Source organism: Pteronotus mesoamericanus, unplaced genomic scaffold (assembly GCF_021234165.1).
Source record: "Pteronotus mesoamericanus isolate MK-2021 breed Mesoamerican mustached bat unplaced genomic scaffold, CSHL_Meso_final contig_74, whole genome shotgun sequence".
NCBI lineage: Eukaryota > Metazoa > Chordata > Mammalia > Chiroptera > Mormoopidae > Pteronotus > Pteronotus mesoamericanus.
The window spans coordinates 25414443-25434234 of record NW_026555247.1 but is presented as its reverse complement, the minus strand read 5'-3'; the positions used below and the strand labels follow the sequence as shown (position 1 = coordinate 25434234).

Genomic DNA, 19792 nt, shown 5'->3' with positions numbered 1-19792 from the left:
GGGTAGGATCTACTAGGTGAACCAGATGTACTGTATGGGTTTTCTTATTTCGGGTCCCAGGAATATAGGCTGGATGCTTTTTTATCGTTGTCTGGAAAACCCTTTAGCTTTCAAACTGTGCGTGTGAACAGAGCACAGCCCTTGTCCCTGTGCCAGCCGGCAGGCTGCACTACAGCGCTTTTTCTCTGCTCCCTCCTTTTACACTATTGGTTTCTAAAAATAGTTGGGTTTTAAGTGATTCTCATTAGAGAAATTGGCTTAATGATTTTTTCATCTCCAGTTAAATTGTGCCTTCATCAGCCTTTCGAATATAGCAAAATTTTTAGGTTTTTTTAATTTGCAAATTAACATTCTTTATGTCAAAAAGTATGTACATGCCTGCTGCAGAAAATCTTAACTATACAGAACTACAAAGAGAAGAAAAAGAATCACCTATAGTTTCATCACCTAGAGATAACCAATGTTAATATTTTGGAGCTTCAGCCTTTTGAATGCATGTTCAATTCTTTTTCTTTAACAAAATGAAATGTTATACACACCATTTTTTGGCCTTCTTGTATTCACTTAATGTGAGCCTCTTGCATTACTACACAGCAGTCAGAAATGAATTCATGTTGGACATTAAAGTTTATCTAAAGTTAGATAATGGACAACATTAAAACTCAATCTTTACATGTATCCTTGCTTATTTCCTTAACATAAACTTCTAAAAAAACTGCTGTGTGAAAGAATATGAACTTTTTAAAACTCTTGTTTAATTTCAAGTTGCTTTCCAGAAAGGCTGCACTAGCCTGTACTCCCGTCCTTGGTACGCCATGTATCTCTTAATTTTTGTTAAATGGGAAAAAAATGGTACCTCATATTATTTCTTTTTCTTTCATTTCTAGAGATGTGGAACACTTTTCACATGTCTATCATCCACTTGTATTTTTTATGAAATTTCATTATATTCTCTCCTTATGTTTTTTTGAAGTATCCATTTTCCTATTGATTTACAGGAACTCTTTATAAACTAAAACATTAATTCCTTGTCATGCCATAAATATTCTTTTGTTTGTATCAATTACTTTCAAATTTTGACTATAGTGTTTTGAGAGTTTAATTTGTAGTTTATTGTCAACCAAAGTTTTATTTTTTTAAATCAAATATATCAATCTTTCCCTTTTGGTTTTTGTCTTTAATGTCCTTTCCTACCCCAATCTTATAAAATGTTCACCATTTTCCCCTCACCCTTTAGTGTCTTCATTTTTTTAATTAAATTATTAATTTTAAATCAAATAATTCTATTAAGTGTGCCCTCATAAAGCAAGAGCATCAATTAAATAAGGATCAGTTCTCACCATCTCACTCTGAAATGCCCTCCTCCTCTTTTCGGCTCCAGGGAGGTGGCCCAGCCAGGTCAGCTTCAGGTGGCCCCCTCCTTCCTCATTCACCTCAGTTTACCCCCCTGCTCAGAGACACCCCAGAACCCTAGAGGGACACGGGAAACTAACCTGTGGAGACTCAGAGGACAGTTCTCCCCTTCACAGGGAGACCTGCTTTGGGGATGTGCTCAGGTGTCTGGAAAACATACTGCTCTTCCTGGAAGCATTTGGGCCTGGGGACAGGGTCAAAGGTATTGGAACCAGGGCAGTCTGTAGAGTGCTGGTTCCCTGTGGCCTGTGCCCATGTGCCCAACCCGCAACAGCATCCTGAGGCAGTGGGACGGGTGCCTGTCACTCATACAGTGCCTCACCACACATTGTATCAGTGTAAGCAGAAATCACCCACTCCCCATGCCCAGGACAGGAAAGACAGAACTGCGTGCGTAGAGCCCAACCAAAGCAGTTTACCTTGTCACCAAATCTTTAAGCACAAGAGCCAGAAAGAGCTTAGAGAAAACACTGTTCCACACCCTTGTCTGTTCACATAAAGACCTGAGCCCCCACAGGGGGGTAATTACTGTCCACGGCAGACTCCAGGGCTTCGGGGGGTACTTCAGTGCTCATTTCACCCCTCGTTCATTAACTAGCCCCTGCCATGTGCCAAGCACTTAGGTAGGCTTTGGAATCTTTAAGTGTCTAAAAGTTACCTTACTGCCCTCCCAGAATTCACTGGTTAGCTGGGAGACAGATCTAGAACAACTCATCACAGTATGTATTGTGGATACATTAACAGAGGTATGTACAGAGCACCGTACAAGAGAAGACTAATTCTGGCAGGAAGGGGCAGGGAAATCAGAATTTTCTGGAAGTGATGACATTTAGGCTGAACTTTATGGAAAAGGGAGCTGTTTGGTGTAAAGGCAAGACCACAGCAGTGGCAAACACAACACAACGAAGAACTGGAAGGGCTGGAAGAACAATGTGTCGAGACTGGAGGGGGGTTTGGAAGGTGATGGGCTATATAGGGAGTTCCCTCTACCTGCTTTGCTGCAGGCAGCTGAACCAATTGCTGTCCCCCATTCGTCTTCCCATTTCATTGTGTGGAATGCTGTTCCCCACAGCTCCACTCAAGCATTTCCTCCCCCTTAACACTTCAAGGGAATGAGGGCTTCTCCCTTAACTGTTGCATTACACCACGTACCTAGCTGTAGAACAGTGCCTTTCACATCAAACTCAGGTGAAAGTGGGCATTGAGTCTTTTTAAACAATAAATTATAAAAGGCAGAACTATGGAGACAATAAAAAGACCAATGGTTGCCAAAAGTGGGGTGGAGAAGAGAGATGAGTAGGCAGAGCACAGAGGATTTCAGAGCAGTAAAATTTCTCTGAGTGGTGCTGCAATTCTGGATACATGTCATATACTCTTGTCCAAACGCATAGAAGGTACACCACCAAAAATGAGCCCTAATGTAGACTCTGGACTTCGGATGGTTATGATGTGTCAATGTAGAGCCATCCTTGATAACAAATGTACCTCTCTGGTGAGTGACATTGATAATTGGGGAGTCTGTGTATGTGTGGGGGCAGGAGTAGATGAGCAATTTCTGTACTTTGCTCTTAATTTTGTTGTGAACCTAAAACTGTCCTTTTAAAAGTCTTTAAAAATAAATAAATAATAGCTAGACGGACAGACAGATAGATAATGTGTTTGAGGTTGGGTTGGGGGACAGAATGCAAATAGTATAGAAAGGTAGAAGTCAATAAAATAAAAAGAACAATGTTTTTAATGTCTAAGTACCCAGCATCTCATGAGTAGTAAAGGATTTATTATCTTGAAAGCAATGGAAAGCCATCAGAGATTTTAAGCAGGAGAATGAGAGGGATTTGGAGTAGGGACGATAGGCCAGATGGTCAGCTGGGAAACTCCTGCTTTGGGAGGCAACAATGGCAGAGAGAGAAGGGGATGGAGGTAGAATGTATAGGACTCACACACCAGTTGGCTGAAGAGGAGGGGAAAAGATGAGGACAGTGTTCCTTTAAATTGCTAACCTGACTGTCCACCACAGGTTCAATGTGAAATGGTGTTAATTTCTCATTCAAAGCAGAAAGAGCCAGTTAGCCACGGCCACACTTTTTAAAAGGTCACATCTAGAAGATGCAACAACATGATAGATACATTGGGAAGTCATTTCTTTCTATAAAAGCAGTAAAAATGATCAATGTGTAGAATGGCAACGACCGTTTGCATAACAATACCTCTTAAACTCGCCCCCCACCCCCTGCTTCTCACATAGAGTCAAGGCCCAAGAAAGACCATAAAATAAGGCTGATACGGGGGAGAAAATGTGCAGGCCGGTGGTCAGGCCAGAGCACAATGAACATGCTCAGGAACGAAGTGAGCTGCGGTGAAGCCGGGCAGCCGCATCTCACCGGGCCCCAACTAGATCGCCCAGAAGGCACTCCATGTACACGGCTTCACATTTTCTATGTATGAGGTTCACCCCCTCACTCCCTCTGGACTTCCGAAGACAGGGAAGCTCTCTATAATTGTGACTTGCTCAAGTGTGCAAAGGTCAGAGAACACGACCACACCAGCCATTCCTGAGAGTGATGATATGCAAGGGATTATACTACATGGGCTATGAGATACGTGAAATATTAGATATAGACCTTACCCTCTTGGAGTTTACTGTCTACTCTGATTAAATCTTAGAATCTTGAAAACATCTCTTCAACCAACCATGTTATTTACTTTAAAAAAAAAAGCAGGGGGAGGGGTTTTCTATGGGACTGACAGTAATATTTTTACTAAATATGCTAGAAGTAGATTTTGCACATTAATTAATTTCTCTCTCTATTTCTCTCCCCTACTAGATAATTTTCAGGATCAGATGAAAAGGGAACTAGCCTACCGTGAAGAAATGGTGCAACAATTACAAATTGTAAGATGCATTTCTATTTAAAAATAAATGCAACTGGATGGGCCTGTTTTGAAACTGTTCATGTTTTTGCCGTGAAAGCCTTTGGTCCACCTACTTCTCAACTGGTTTAGATGCTAATTACCAAGAGATTTACTTAGGCACAGGATAAACAGATGTGTCAGTATGTTTCCTCAGAATGTAACTACCTACCATGTGTTAATAGACAGATGTGTAAATTGTCTCTGTGGGCGAACCACAGGTACCTGCGTCATCTTCCACCGTGTAAGCTTTCACACAGTGCTCGGAGGCACCAAAAACCCAGCGAAGGGCCATTGTCTCCCAACTTCCCTCTCCTTTCACTACCCAGACCTGAGCCAGGCCCTCCACTGTCAAGAGAACTAAGTGCAAACACGATTAATCAATTAAATTCACTTGAAGGATGATGAAAAGGAAAGAATTATTTCCAAATGAAGTGTGTTACTCTATCTTAATCACATCTAAAAGTGGACATTGAGATCTATTCATAAGAAACAGGGAAACAGGAAGATGTCTGATAAATAAATGTAGTGGGTTTTCTTTCTGTTTTGTTTCTTGTGTTCCTGGATTCTTGACCTTTGTCCCCCTGCAGATGCAGATTCACTGGTGCTTTTAAAGCAGTCTCCCCAGCTTCCTCCTTTTCATGGGAATGATGGGGAAATGATTTCTGCTCAGTATTTGTAAGATATTTTTAATCACCTGGATGAAGTCATACGCTGGTCCTCAGCATTATGCACAGCATGATTATTGTCATTTGCGTTGCTAGGCATTTCTGAGCTGGGCTGTGTTATCTTTATACCATTAACTATCTATCTTCGCATACCAGCTTGTCTTGTCTAAAGAGGCAGGTAGCTAGCTAGCTCTCTGTCAGGACTATTTAACAAAAATGGTTATTAATCTTTTCTTTCTGCATTGAAGAAACCATGCTTGTGCTAATGGAGATTGCTGAGGGTCGTTTTTAAAGCCACCTTGGATTTCATGTTTCTCTCTCCACCCTGAGCTCTGTTAAAAGTGCCGCTTGTCACTCTTGACACCCCCGCTGAGGTTTTCCTTGATCTCAAGTGCTGGTTCACAGCTCTCAGTTCCGAAAACTACCTCAGCATAAAATGCCTCTTCAACAGGATCTTTATGCATGTTCTGTTTTATTTTTTGTTTTGATCTTTTTGGCACCCAAATTCACTGGGAGCAAAAGGATTCACTGATGGACAACTACTAGTCCCAGTGGTTAAAAAAATATGCCTACTATTCTTAGCTTTTGACAATGAGAACTGGTAATTACTTACTGTGAATATACTTACTGATTTCCTTGTCCAAAGGAAGAAATTAAATACAGAGCTGGAGGTAGAGTGATATAAAATTTTAAGACCTTACTGATTTTATTCAGGACATTGTTTTCAGACAGTTAAAACAAGAATTGTCACACATGCAACCAAAAATTTGTGATTTCAAGGTGGTGATGAATCTAATAAAATGGACATTAAGGAAAAAAAACCTAAGTATTTATTTCAGAACCCCTGTGCAAGGCTAGTTCTGTAACTTAAGTGTCTTAATTTTCTTTGACATTTGGTTTCTTTAGTAAAAGAAGAAATGATATTGCACCCATGTAACACATAGGGAGTACTGATGGAAGAAAAAAAAAATGTGTAATGTCTTTTAAGATAGTTTGTGCATGGAAGATACCAATTGGCATTACTAAACATTTTTATTATTCTGTATTGAAAAATATTTTATCATAGTGTTATTAATTCATGTTCCTCTAGATAGTAAATTAGTTCTTGTTGCAAATTAAATTCTTTGGGAGGAGCTAGAATTTTTTCCCTTAGCCCTCTAGGTAGAAGTCCTGAAATCCACAAAGGTGTATCTAGGCTAACAACATAAAAATTGGTGAAATAGACATGATTTGATGATTTGTCCCTCCTGCTTCTTTTCCTTCTTTAGTGTCCCCTACCATAAGATAACAAGAGCTTCTTGCTGCCTCCAGCACCCAGCACTGTGTCCCAGCAGCAAATAGCTATCAGGAAACATTTGTTGAATGGATCACTACCCACGGGTGTCCCCTGCCCCAACTCTGATATTCTCATAGAGCAAGTCCTCTTAATTCTTTTCCAAATTTCCATGGTTTGGTCCTGAGTTCCTCAAATGTTCTTATGTGTTAAGTTACTTCTACCAAAATTACTAAAGGAAGGCATACTGTTGAATTATAGGAAGCTTATATATTACTGTACTGTCCTTGTAACAAATAGACACGAGCTTTAAGATCTGCAAACCTGAGTTTGACACTCATTTCCTATAGTTCATTAAGTGTCAGTTCTTAAACCAAAGAGACCTGTTTTAAGGTCTAACCTAGTGCCCAGAGAGGGATACAGTAAGGTGTAAGTGTGTGGTAAACATGAAATGCCCATGCAAGTCATGAAATGCTCTGCCAACATGAGTAATATCCCTTCTCAAAGTAGTACTTTAATAGTAGAATTATTTAAGTCCTGGTGGCTAGAGATATTTTTGTGCAGGAAGAACCTGTGTTTACTGTATGCCATCTGCCTTAGAATTGAGGCAGCAGATTCAAGTTTATTTGAACAGAAATGTATCTAATCCCTTATTCAGCTTGTTTCATTTGCTAAAAGTACCTGGGGGAAATGCCTTCAGAAAATTATATATAAAGATTATCAAAAAGTTGCTAAGTACCATAATTATTGACTTTCTCAATATTTTTAGCTGAATGATCTAATTCATCTGTAAATATGGTTACATGCTTTACTCCCTGAGAACCCAACAATTCACTCAAAATTATTTTATTATTTTATATTTAAAGTTTACAGAACATATATTACAGAATAGTCATTTGCCTACAGAATCGACATTTTTTTCCTTTAGACGAAAGAAAAACCCACTCTATCCTGCAATAATGGAGAATTGAAATATATTAAAATTATCATATTTTGTAATGATTCCCATAGACCCACAATGCATTTATATGCTGTTACAGTGTTCTTATTCAAAAGATTATATCAAAACATCTTGGGTATCGTTGCTGTAAAAAGAAAACTTATGAATTTCTTTGGCTCCTGCATTTTTAGATTCTCCACTGACTATAATTTCTGCACCATTGCTTCCTTTTCCAGTGTTTTAAATGCAAAGTTATGATGGCTGTAGTGTCAAATGATTGATTCTGTGCATTTATTTCAATGTCAGACTTAAAGCATATGTATATTTAACATGTATACATGACCACAAGCTAACTTTAAAAATAGCTTAAAATTAGAGATTTATAGGACTTAAAACAGTTTGTGTTAAAGGCCCCCACTCCTGCCCTAGGTTTCCAAATACTTAAAATGTTTCATTACTAAACCAAATTTATTTATACAAGCAAAGTAATATAGTCCTCTCACTATGAACCAAATACAAAAGTTACAGAATTTAGCGAGTTCATGAAGATGCTACTGCTTAGTATAATATAGAGACACAGATTTCTCATTCACAAGTGAATTGTGATTTTATGAAAAATGTGCTCTGCTCTAAAAACAAAATTAACCAGCCCTTAGGACTAAGAAAAAGGCGAAGAAACTTCATAAACATATACGTTGTTATATGGCAAATATATCTCAACTTTTAAAAAAATGGTGAAGATATTTTATTCCGTATAACCTTTTGACTCGGTTTTTCCAAGGACTGGAATATATGATTTATTATATGATCTGAGATTATTACAGTATGATTCCTTGATAAACTTTCTTTTTTCATTGCTAATTTGACAGTTTTTTAAAGCAAGTGCATGTATGTACAATATAAGCTACTACGGTAGGTTTGCTGAAGACATGCTCTTTTTCAGTCATAGTTCTCGGAGGACAGGCTCCTACAGAGAGCACATGATAAATGATGGCTAGACCCAGATTCACATCCTCTGAACTGGCTGGATCGCTATCAAGAAGCGCACAGAGGGAATGGACTAGTCTTGAAGTGCCCCCTGCTGTTTTTCCAGAATGCTGCACTTACATGCAGCCAGGGAAAAGGGCTCAAAGTTCTCCATTAAAAAGCCTCAAGTAAATGTACCACAGCTTTTTTTTTAATCCACTCATCAGCTGATGGGCACTTTGCCTGCTTCCAAGTCTTGGCTATTGTACATTAATGAACATAGAGGTGCCTATATTCTTTTGAATTAGTGTTTCGGATTTCTTCAGATATATTCCCAGAAATGGAATTGCTGGGCCATAAGGCAGTTCCATTGTTAATTTTTTGAGGTACTCCATACTGCTTTCCACAGTGGTGCACCAGTCTGCATTCCCACCAACAGTGCACAAGGGTTCCCTTTTCTCCATATCCTCACCAGCACTTGTTTGTTGACTTACGATGACAGCCATTCTGACAGGTAGGACATCTCTACCTGGAGAATATTATGCTGAGTAAAATAAGCCAGTCAGAGAAAGACAAATACCTTATGGTTTCACTTGTATGTGGAATCTAATGTACAAAAACTGACAAACAAAATAGAAGCAGACTTATAGATACAGAGAACAGACTGACAGCTGTCAGACAGGAGGGGAATTGGGGAGCTGGGTAAAAAAGGTGACGGGATTAAGAAAAAAACCCTCATAGACACACAACAGTATGGTAATTACCAGAGGGAAGGTGGGTGGGGAGATGGAAGAGGGTAAAGGGAGGATAAACAGTGATGGAAGGAGAATTGACCTGAGGCGGTGAACACACAATACAAGGTACAGATGATGTGTTATAGCAGCGATTTTCAACGACTGTGCCACAAGAATTTTTTAAACCTGCAGTACCTGACTAGTCAGGGGCACTGACCTCTTTTCCCTTAGACAGCCAAGTTTAAAAATGACAACAGCCAGCACAATAGCTGTCCAGTGTGAATGAATAAAAATTATACCTATTTTTTTGTCAGATTGGCAAACATACATATCTTTGGGGTGCCGCAGAATTTTAGTAATTAGTTTATGTGCACCGTGAGAGGAAAACAGTTGAAAATCATTGTGTTATAGAATTGTATGCCTGGAACCTATATAATTTTATTAACCAATGTTACCTCCATAAAGTTAATAAAAAGAAAAAAGAAAAAATTGTAAATTCTCAGGCAAAACAATGTTTCATCAATGGATTTTGGACTTACGCTTCATTCATGTGGACTTGTGATAAAAGGCCACTTGCAACTTCCTGATGCTTCCTTGCAGGGAAAGGAGTGATAGGTCTCTGTTCGTGCTGGAGGGACACTCCCCCTCAGGCAAGGGCACAGCTCTTCAGTGACGTGGCCCTTCCTTGGAGACTCTCCAGTGTTCATTAGGATGGGAATGGCCCAGATTTCTATCGTCTCAACTCAGAGAATTTTTAAAATATGTTTTGCATTTTTAAAAAGTAGGTAGAATAGTTACTTGTTTGTTTTCTATTTTTAGAAAAAGATCCCTGGGCTGCTAGGGAATTTTGGTTTAGTGGACAAGAAGCAAGTCTGAGCTTCTGTGGAGTCTGTCTCAAGATTCTCCAGCAGCCAACAGACTTGGGCTACCTTGGGACCAATTATTGACCTATTGCTATGCATCTGGACAGTGCAGTTACCTGTTCTGTAGTTCTATAGCCTCTTCTCTTTCTACTTTCAAGATGTTGACTCACTTGAATGTCTGAGCTCAGGCTAACTCTCTCTTGGCACAAACTAAGAAGTTATCAGTTTTGGTAACACCACAATATTTTGACAGACTAAACTGGGTATTTTAGAAGTTACATTATAACTTTAAGGGGGTTTTTGGTACATGCCAGTCTTGGTGATTTTTAAGCTGATCAAAATGAAAAGAAAGCTTTTGTAAGTTCTATTATAGGAACTTTATGTGGAGTAATTAGCTTAAGTGAAGCTCCTAGGATCCTGAGCTCCCATGCCGGGGAATATTTGCTGAGGTCTCTGTAAATCCAATATTGCATTTTATGGAATCTTAGGCATTGTCAATTTTAAGAGGCAACATTACTTGATGGATCACAGGAAAGGAAGCTTAGAACTATTGTTCTAAAACACCATCAGTTGTAATACCCAATTTCAGGGATATTAAAATGTGAAAGGGAAAAGTGCGTCCTAGAATCAATGAAATAGGGTAGCTCTCATTACAATTGGGCCATGTTCTGATATATTGTTTATTTATCATTCATGACTTAAGACTTAGAATTAAAAATACATGCTTTTGAGATTGCAGCCTTTGCTTTTTGTCTTCATTTTGTTTGGCTTTTATTTCATTTTGTTTTAACAACAACAACAAAAAGGCACTAGTCAATATATGAGTGGGGATAGTTCTTGGCACAGGTGTAAATTCCAGTCTGGAGATTTGGGATCAAATATGCTCACTTGGAAATGTCCTTTTCCACCTCCACCCCCCCAGAGTCCTTTTTTCTTTCTCAGCTTCCCATCTTAATGAAATGCTACATTATTGTTTCAGGAAAAAAATAAGAGGAAGGGAGAAAGGGAGGGAGGGAGGGAAAGAGGGAGGAAGGGAGGCAGGAAGGACGGAAGGAAGGAAGGAAGAAAGGAAGGAAGGAAGGAAGGAAGGAAGGGAGAGAGGGAGGGAGGGAGGGAGGAAGAAGGCATTCTGACTTAGATCTGAAAGCACATCCTTTCAGGCAGTTTTCTTTGGTTAGGATGAGTAGTATACTGGCTTTGATGAGCTAGCCCATGGTGATGTTGACTGACCTATACAAAAAGTGCTTGGTACAGAACAGACACTTAATAAATATTTAACAGCATCTAATCTTCATGTTGAGGACTTTTTCTAAATGTGAGAGTGGCACAAATATATTTTATTAGGTAACTCTTTTTATCCCAAGGTTTGTATCATTTCTACTTGTTATCCTAAATAACAGAATTCCTTTCAAGTCTCTGTTATATCATGCGTCTAAAGAGAGAGGTGATCCATGTGTTGTGGCATATTGCAGCATAATGGAAAATGAAGATTAGTGTATCTGTGTTAATAGCAGGTGTAGCATGACCTAGAGTGAAAAGAAGAGGTAACTAGAGTAGGTCCCCATGTAACTCTTCTTGTCATAGTTATCTAGCTGATCTCAGCTCATGTCCTAAAATATGAGATTAGGACACTGAACTTTTTATGGTACTGTATGAATCATTAATTTCAATCCTGCTATCCAGGCCCTTTATCAGCTATACACCTATCAGATGCATCCATGTTGTGGTTGCATATAAAAATAGCGAGATGGTTATTTTAGTCTTGTCCCTTGTTTTCCATTAAAAAGACCGTTTGATTCAACTGACCAGTTATTACAGCAAAACAGTCCAGCTAATCTTAGTCACTTAGTGCTGTTATAGATTTGTAGCTCCTTCTATTAATAAAAGTTCCTATTTATGGACCGGTAGATCAGGAGAGCAAAACATAAATATGGTGGGAGTGAGGGGAATGTATATAACAATATTCAAAAACATTGCCTAATTGAATGACAATAATTTTATTTCCCTCATTGCTTTTCCATAATAGCCATATTTCATGTTACATCCTAGAAGGCTGAATAGTTATTTCTTTAAATGTAAAATATAGATTTGAGTCTTTAGAGCTGTGCTTTAAACTTTGTAATGATGAAGGTAAGTAACATAATGATAGAGTACCTTAACTGGGGTTAGTGCCGAGGCAAATTTAAATAATGTATGTCGTCCAATTTCAACCATTTGAATTTTCTAATGAAAAGTAGCATATCAAATGTGATAGGCTTTCATTCAATGCCCCAGTAGTGAAAAGTACTTTCAAGTTTATCCAGGTAGAATTCTCAAGGGTCATGTTTTCCATTCAGTGCAATTATTTCTGATGCTTCTTAGTAGTTATTGGGAAATTACCCAGAGTAATAATTTGTGTTTAGTTAATCTTATTTGTGATTTATAATGATAGCATATTTCACCACTCTAATTAAATGAAAGATTACATTGAACTAGTTTGTAATCACATTCTTGTTTTGTGACCTTGGACGTATGTGATAATATCATAACTTAGTTTTCGTACCTAAATAATAAATAAGAATACCGTATTACCAAATGCAATTTTGAAAACTTCTGTAAGTGAAATGTCATATAGTAACATAAGAGACTAGCTATAGCAATAGTCAATGTGATCACCTGTTCTGTCCTTGACATGCTTTCTAATAGGCCTCAGGAATATTATATCCCAGAAGCTCTGCACTGCTGAGCAGATGGAGACCTTTTCTCCTCAGGGAGGATCCATTGGTATTCGAATTGTTAGGCATGATGAAAGATCTCCATTGTACATCTGTCTCCAGATTTAGCTTAACCTAGAGAGTTTTGCTTGTTTTTATCTTACAGATCCCCTATGCAGCAAGCTTGATCAGGAAAGAAAAGCTTGGTGCCCACCTCAGCAAAAGCTAAAAGGTGAGTTCACCAGAGGAAAGAGATTTCCCTGAACTCCCTGCATCATACTTGCTTGGCTGTGTTCTTTATTGATGTATTTGAAATAGCCCAATGGACTGGTAAATTTGTGTCCTGTGTTTAAGCCAGCATACTGATGAACTTCATTGTATCTGGACAGAGTCTTTCCTAAATGAACAGCTAAGTGGGTCTTATAAATTCTTTGGAAAATTTCTAAAACTAAGGAAATTCTCTATTCAGTATACAGGAAATATCTTCATTCTGTTCTGAGGTTTTCCACTCTTCTGTTTCTGCCTGACCCCTGTTTACTGCCCTCTGAAAGCAAATGAAACGTCAGCGGTCATGCCTGGTGCGTTTCATCTCCTTATTCTCGCTTTTGCTTCCAAAAAGTCTTCCAGAAATCTGACTTGGAATGAGTTAATGATAGATGGGGATATGAACAATTAGAGGCACGACAGGCCTTTGAGAGCTTCTGCTTTAGCAATAGTAATTCATTCTTTCCCTAAGCCAATTACAGTTTCTGTACAGCTGAAGCCAGGTTCAAGGTCGCATCCCTGGCAACAACTTAAAAGACAAATACTCTGGACTCCTAAGGAAAAGAAGACAGTGAAAATTAAACGATTATATTCAGAACATAACTAAGCATTTCAAAAGCAACTTTTTGATTATATAGAAGAAGATACATAATTATTGGAATCGAAGGAATGCAAAAACTAGGATTTTGTTGTTCCTGTAACAATATGTTAGGATAACTTATCAAATGTAATTGCTAAATCAAGATAAAACTCAAATGTCAGAGATAGTGTTCGTAAATGTTCATGGCCAACTAGGATTGTGATCATTTGTCACTTTGACCATTCCCATCAGAATGAATCTTCCCACTTCTTCCCTCTGGAACTTATTTTCAACTCAGTGGAATTACTGGCAAAAAGAATTCCATACAATGTAGGCTCATAGTTCCTTTTCTTTCTTTCATGCCTCTCTTCTGCATAACAAAAGCCTTCTCTACCATGTGCAAATAACAATCTTCTTGCCATCATCTGTATTAGTGATAATCTTTAGTATTTGTCTTAAATCATAATGATTATAACATATTTCATCAGGAGCTCAAAACGTCTTCCAAGATATGCTCTCATTCATATGCTTTCTCTTAATTTTATGCACAGTGAGCTGAGGCACAGAGAAAAGAGATGTGATGTTTTATGGCTATGTTGCAAAGCCAGGAAGATATTCTAGGGCTCCTGACTTTAGATCCAATGCCTACTTTCTTCTAATGCACGTACTTCCTGTCTCCTGTGAGCAGATGTTTCTGCAACTGAGATGGTCAAATAGTAACTTACTTTGTTTTATCTCTATGAAGTCATACTCAGATAAGCCTGTGAGTTTGGCTCCATTCTATAGATTCAAGTATTTTTTTAAAATAAATGTAACTGACTTTTTATTTTTAATCCTCACCCGAGGATGTGTTTTTTAATTGATTTGAGAGAGAGAGAAACAGAAGCATCAATGTGAGAGAGAAACATCAATCAGTTGCCTCTTGTATGCACCCCAGTTGGGAACTGAACCTGAAACCTAGGTATGTGCCCTGACTGGGAATCAAACCCACAAGCTTTTAGTGTATGGGATACTGCTGTGACCAGTTGAGCCACCCAGCCAGGGCCAAGTCTTTTTCTCAAGTCAGAAGTTGACTTCAGCCACTTTCTCATTGTAGTTGACAGGTTTACACCAGTGGTATGAAGTGAATAATTTTAAAACATTCAGACTCCAGTAAATCTTAATCCGTAATATCAAGGAAAACAAAGCAAGAATCATCCCAAATTAATGCTGATAAACCCAAAGTGTCAAAATAATTTTCTTTCAAATCAAAGAGACTCTATTAGGGTGTTTTTGTTAATAAACTTTTATTGAAGTATAACAAAGTCAGCAAAGTCTACAAAAGATTAAAAGTCATATGAATCACTTATTTGGCTTCTCTTACTCGATGTTTGTGAGATTTGTCCATTAGAATGTAGTTTGATTTATATTTAGGAAGTTCAATAAACTCTCTTGTTAATTCTTTCACTTCCCCAACTCATCTTCCCTGCTTGTCAGACATGAGCTGCTCTTACACCTGCAAAATGAAGATTCACTGCCCAGAACCCACGCCTCTGATGGTGACAAAGCCTACAGCTAGGTGGAAAAAAAGATTGATTTGTGTTTAGTAACTAATGCTTCCTCCATGCTGATTTTTGTTTCCATCCTTGCAGACAACAGGGATTTCTCTAAGTAGACCCTGGTGCTTTCAAAAGATTAGTGGTTACTTAAATGGTAAGCTAAATCAGCCAAGCAGAGAATCACGACCATATTGTTAGAGGCAGTATTTGATTCTCAACATGCCGAGCCTGCGAAGGAATTACCCCAAGAGAGATTACAAAATAAAAATCATTACGCCAAGGGAGAGAGACAAATTCTGTCTTGCTGAGTGACCACAGGTTTCCAAATTAGGGATTGATGCATTAATGTCTTATGCAAGAGTGACCCTTAAGGTAGTGTGCTGTGTTCTTGCCACCCAGTGGATTCCAATATGACTATTAAGAGGAGGAAGCTTTTCAAAACCACAGGCAATCCACTTAATAAGCTGAGCAAGTACTGCCACATATCACTGCTCTACAAATCTTTTTTTGCACTACATCAGGACATAAGAAATTCCATGTTGAGTCAAAATAAAGGCCCACCTAGACCAGATTACTTACAGTGTGATTCTATTAAAAAAGCCAGATTGTTATTCTGAACCATACCAGCCTCAAATTTTAGGCACATACACTGAACACTCTTAATTTTCCCATGATAACTTCTTAAAGATCCATTACCTGTGGATGTATCTAAGCCTTTCTTCAACCTAGGCTTAGTCCCCGTTGGGGCAATGAATTCTATTTGTTTAGCCACCAGCTGTGTAAAGTATAGTTTATTTTATTTATCCTCAAACTACCTCCTAAAACAAGCCCTAGTAGATTAGACATTCTACTGCTCTGCATATTTGTTTCATTGTGAGCTCACAGGAACAATGGAAATGACTTGAAAAATATTTCAAAATTTTGTATGTATTATTCTATCATCTGGGACTGCTTTAAATACCATAGTTATTCCTGAGAGTCTTCCTTACCTTGGTTATTTCTGTGTCCTGCAGAGACACCCCAGTATAATCTGTGTAATCTGCACCCCAAATAAATGTTAACACTAATTTTTATTTTACATTCTTTCTCTTCCAAGCACCATTTAACATTATGCAAATGTCATCCACGTACCTAGCTGAAACACCCATGTGCTTCACAGAGAACTCAATAATTTTATATAAGTAATAAGTGAATCACAGGAAATGGCTCATTCATAGTCACACAGAAACCTATTGACCTAGCTGGAAATAATAATAACTATAATTTATTGAGCACTAACTATACCAGATAATAGACTAAACTCTTTGCCACATTATGTTTTTCTATCCTTAGAACCCCATAAAGTAGATGCTATTGTTTTCCTTAGTTCATGCATGAGAACACTGAGGCTGAGAGAGGTCACTTAGCTGTCAGTGAAAAAGCCAAGATTCAATCCAGGCATATATGACTCTAAAGCCACTGCTCTTTCTTACTAGAATCATTGGGGTGGTTTTGAGAAAGTCTAGCTTCTAAATCTGATTCTACCTCCTTATGCTATCTTGAGTAATATCATTTAATCTCTTTGAGTCTCACACTCTATAAAATGTGGTGGCCAACCCTGATCAAAGTCTTTGCCAGCTCTAAAATTTTGACTCTTGCATGCAGATCTCCTGCCATATCCTCTCTCCTTTCCCACCAAGGGGCTGCTTTTATGAAAGCCTACTCAAGATCATATATAACGCTCAAGGGCATGACCCACCTACATTTCCTTCTGTCTGCATTTTCTTCATCACCAATTACTACTTTATATCCTTCTGGAGAGTTTGAAAATGTGATTTTTTTAATCTGTTCTGACAATATCTACTTCTTTGGTCAACTTTTGTTGTTTTTATTTTACTTCTGGAATGATTGCTACAAAAAATAACAACAAAGGTCTTAAGAGGATGTTGAGGAATTGCAATGGAACATTCTGTGTCTTCTTTTTGTACAGATGAAAGATAAGGGGGCGGAGGGGGGAATGGAATATTCATTTCTCTCATCTGTAGTCAGACATAAGAGGACTAGATTCTTTGAAGAGTTTCCATTGAGAACGACAATGTGTACCCACTGTTCCAAGCACTTTATGTCAATTATCCTATTTAATCTTCAAAACAACCCATTGAGAGAGTACTGCTACCTTCACCATTCTACTGCTGAGAAAACTGGAATGTAGAGAGATGAGTAAGGTGTCTGTAGTTTCCCTGCTAGCAAGTGGCAGGATTTGAGCCCAGCTCTGCGGTCCACATTTCATCTGCTCTCCTCTGTTTATAGCCTGAAATTGTGGCCTAATCACATTTTCTAGTATTAGTTACTAAAATGCAGTTAAAAACCAATCCAATGGTTTTATTCGTGTTTAATCACAAAACTTCTAGGGTTACTTTGACAGTTGCTCTAAATACCCCAGGACGGAAAAAGTAGATTTAACTTGGGCCATCCATCCAAAGCAAGCAGGGCACTGGGCCATGAAATTCTGCCTGTCCCTTTCACCACAGGTTGTCTTGATGTTTTCCCAAAAACAAATCAGAGCTTCTAGAACCCAACAAGATGGCTTTACTGTAAAGAAGGCATAGCAAACCATCACACTCGGATTTGGTAGTTCTAGTTTGGCTCAATGTCAAGGGAGATACATAACCTAAGATAAACAAATGTATGTTAAAAAGGAAGATGATTTCATGGTCACTGGTTAAAATTTTTGGTCCAAACTGTACTAAAAATGTCTTCCCTTAAGGATATATCAATACTGCATATTACTTTAATTTTTTTTAAATTACCTGCTTTTATCATGCCAAGTTTGTCATTCTGCACTTTTTGTCTTATGCAGGTGCACAGAACCACTTACTCTTGTTCTCCTGTAAGATATAGCCTGCCACTGAGCACTTCTGACCCACATAAAGACTGTGATTGAAAGGGCTTGAGAATCAAATACAAAATCAGGTTCAGGAGAACCCAGGGACAAGTGACCTCAAAGCCGCATGGACAACCATGTAAAATAGACTGTAGCGGCCATGCATTAGTGGGGGGAGGGGGGAGCCAACCAGAGCAGTCAATGCTTGTCGCATCTTTTGGTGGAACCAAAGTTTGAGTCTTTGTGTGTTTAAAGGCCAACTGAACCCAGAGAGAGCTTTGGGAGTGCTGTTAGCCAACCAGGGTGGGAAATGTGTGGACGGTCCCAAGTGATCTCAGTGTTGCACACTTGGAGAGGGCAGCTCCAAAGACTGTCTGTTACTTCTGAAGAAGCGATTCTTTGTGGGCAGAAAACACAAGACCTGTCCTAGGAGTGGGGATCATGTTTCGACAGCTAGGATAGCATCAGCTATTACAAACCTGCTTTTCATAGCAAACTGGACAGACTTACACGTGGCCCCTTCCGCTCTGGTACTTTGCCTGCTGTATGAATGAAGATTGTATTCCTCTGGAAATATTTTACAGTTTAATATTGAGTGTAATTAAGAATATAATCATGTTATCAAAAATGGTATTTAACTCTGTTGTAGTTTCTTTAACATTCATGTGAATAAAAAAAAGTCTATAATAAAAAAAACTATGAAGCAATAGTTGTGTTCATGTAGTTAAATGAACATTTGCTTGGGGTCAACTAATAGAAACTAATACTTTTTAGAATTATTTTGGCATAAAATATTTGAATAAATTATTTTTTAAAACAGAATTCCTTCCAAAATGATTATTAAAGCCTAGATTAGCCTTTGGCCACCGCCAGCAGCGGGAGTCCTCCCATCGCATTAGGATCCATATGGGTAAGGGGGTGTTCGAACTTGCTGCTGGGTCTTCTGACATGTTGGTGATGGAGTCCATATCATGCCTTCCTCCTTACTGTGATGTCGAGTCAAAATCTAGGAGATCATTTTATGCCCAAAATTCTGTCTTTCAGAATTTCTGCCTTTCAAAGAGATAGAAGGGCCCAAAATGGTGACTCCTTTGGGGCCAGGATTGTTTGGGGAGCACCGGGTTGCACAGAGTCTGCTGTGGATGGCCTTCCACCCTGAGGTGGCCAAAGACCACCCTACCCAAAAAGGCATCTCACCAATGGCATCCCTCTACAGATTTCGAACGAGGTTTAAAATGCATTACCATGACATTTGATACTTTTCCCCCACCATCTCCATTATCATGAATTATCCTAAAAAGCTACACATTTTATCCTTGAGATAAATTTTCTTATCCTTAGCTGCCACATTAAGAAATCAAAAGAGGGATACTCATGGTGCTTTTCTTCCTAGCCTGTGAAGAATGGGAAGCCTGGTCAGAGAAGGGATATAAACCACTTCCTAGAGGCTGAAAATAGGTCCTCAGCGATGACTAGCAGCAAATAATCTGAAGATACTCTTACTAACCATGGAGGGCAGGATGTTCTCTTTGAAGTATTCCTCCAAGAGGGGTCTCGGTCTGGGCATGGGGCTCACACAGCCCTTCAGATATGTCACAAATTTCTGAAACTGGCAGCTGTGTTCGGCAGGGGCGGCGGGTGGGATGGACGGGTATGTAACTGGACAGTCAAATTGATGAGGGGTCATTTTTCCTGTGCACATTTTAAATTTCATGTAAGGGTGGAGGCCCAGTGTCCTTAGCTTTGTACTTGAAGCCAGTAATACTAGAGATGACAGAAAATTATCTGGGAGGACACAGACCTGGTTTCATGACCAGCCACCAGGGAACAGCAGAGGTCATTTTCTGCAGAACCCAGTGCAAACTCAGGGACCAGGTAAATTCTCAGAGCAAGAGCAGCAGCTTGGCTAGACATTCCCGAGGGAGAACTAAAAGATTTGTAGAAGAATTTAAGGTCTTTGCCCTGTAGCTGCCTCAGCTGGCAGTGTCAACAAGCCTTGAAATGTCATTCTTTTCTTTCCAATCGCAGTTTTAAATGGCTCAGAGTTACAGTGACAAAACAGCAAAGGATCTTGTAGCAAACAGGAA

General features: G+C 38.8%; 1 protein-coding gene across 1 annotated transcript in view; it reads left to right on the top strand.

Annotated features, from left to right (window-relative positions):
• Positions 1-18295, top strand: part of SKOR2 (SKI family transcriptional corepressor 2) — a 39588-nt gene extending 21293 nt beyond the window's left edge. Inside the window, exons 6-8 of the mRNA XM_054583863.1 lie at positions 4239-4306; positions 12627-12692; positions 17682-18295. Of these exons, the coding sequence (XP_054439838.1) occupies positions 4239-4306; positions 12627-12689 (131 nt within the window). The 3' untranslated portion in view covers positions 12690-12692; positions 17682-18295. The remainder of the gene's footprint in view (positions 1-4238; positions 4307-12626; positions 12693-17681) is intronic.
• The last annotated feature ends 1497 nt before the right edge of the window (positions 18296-19792 follow it).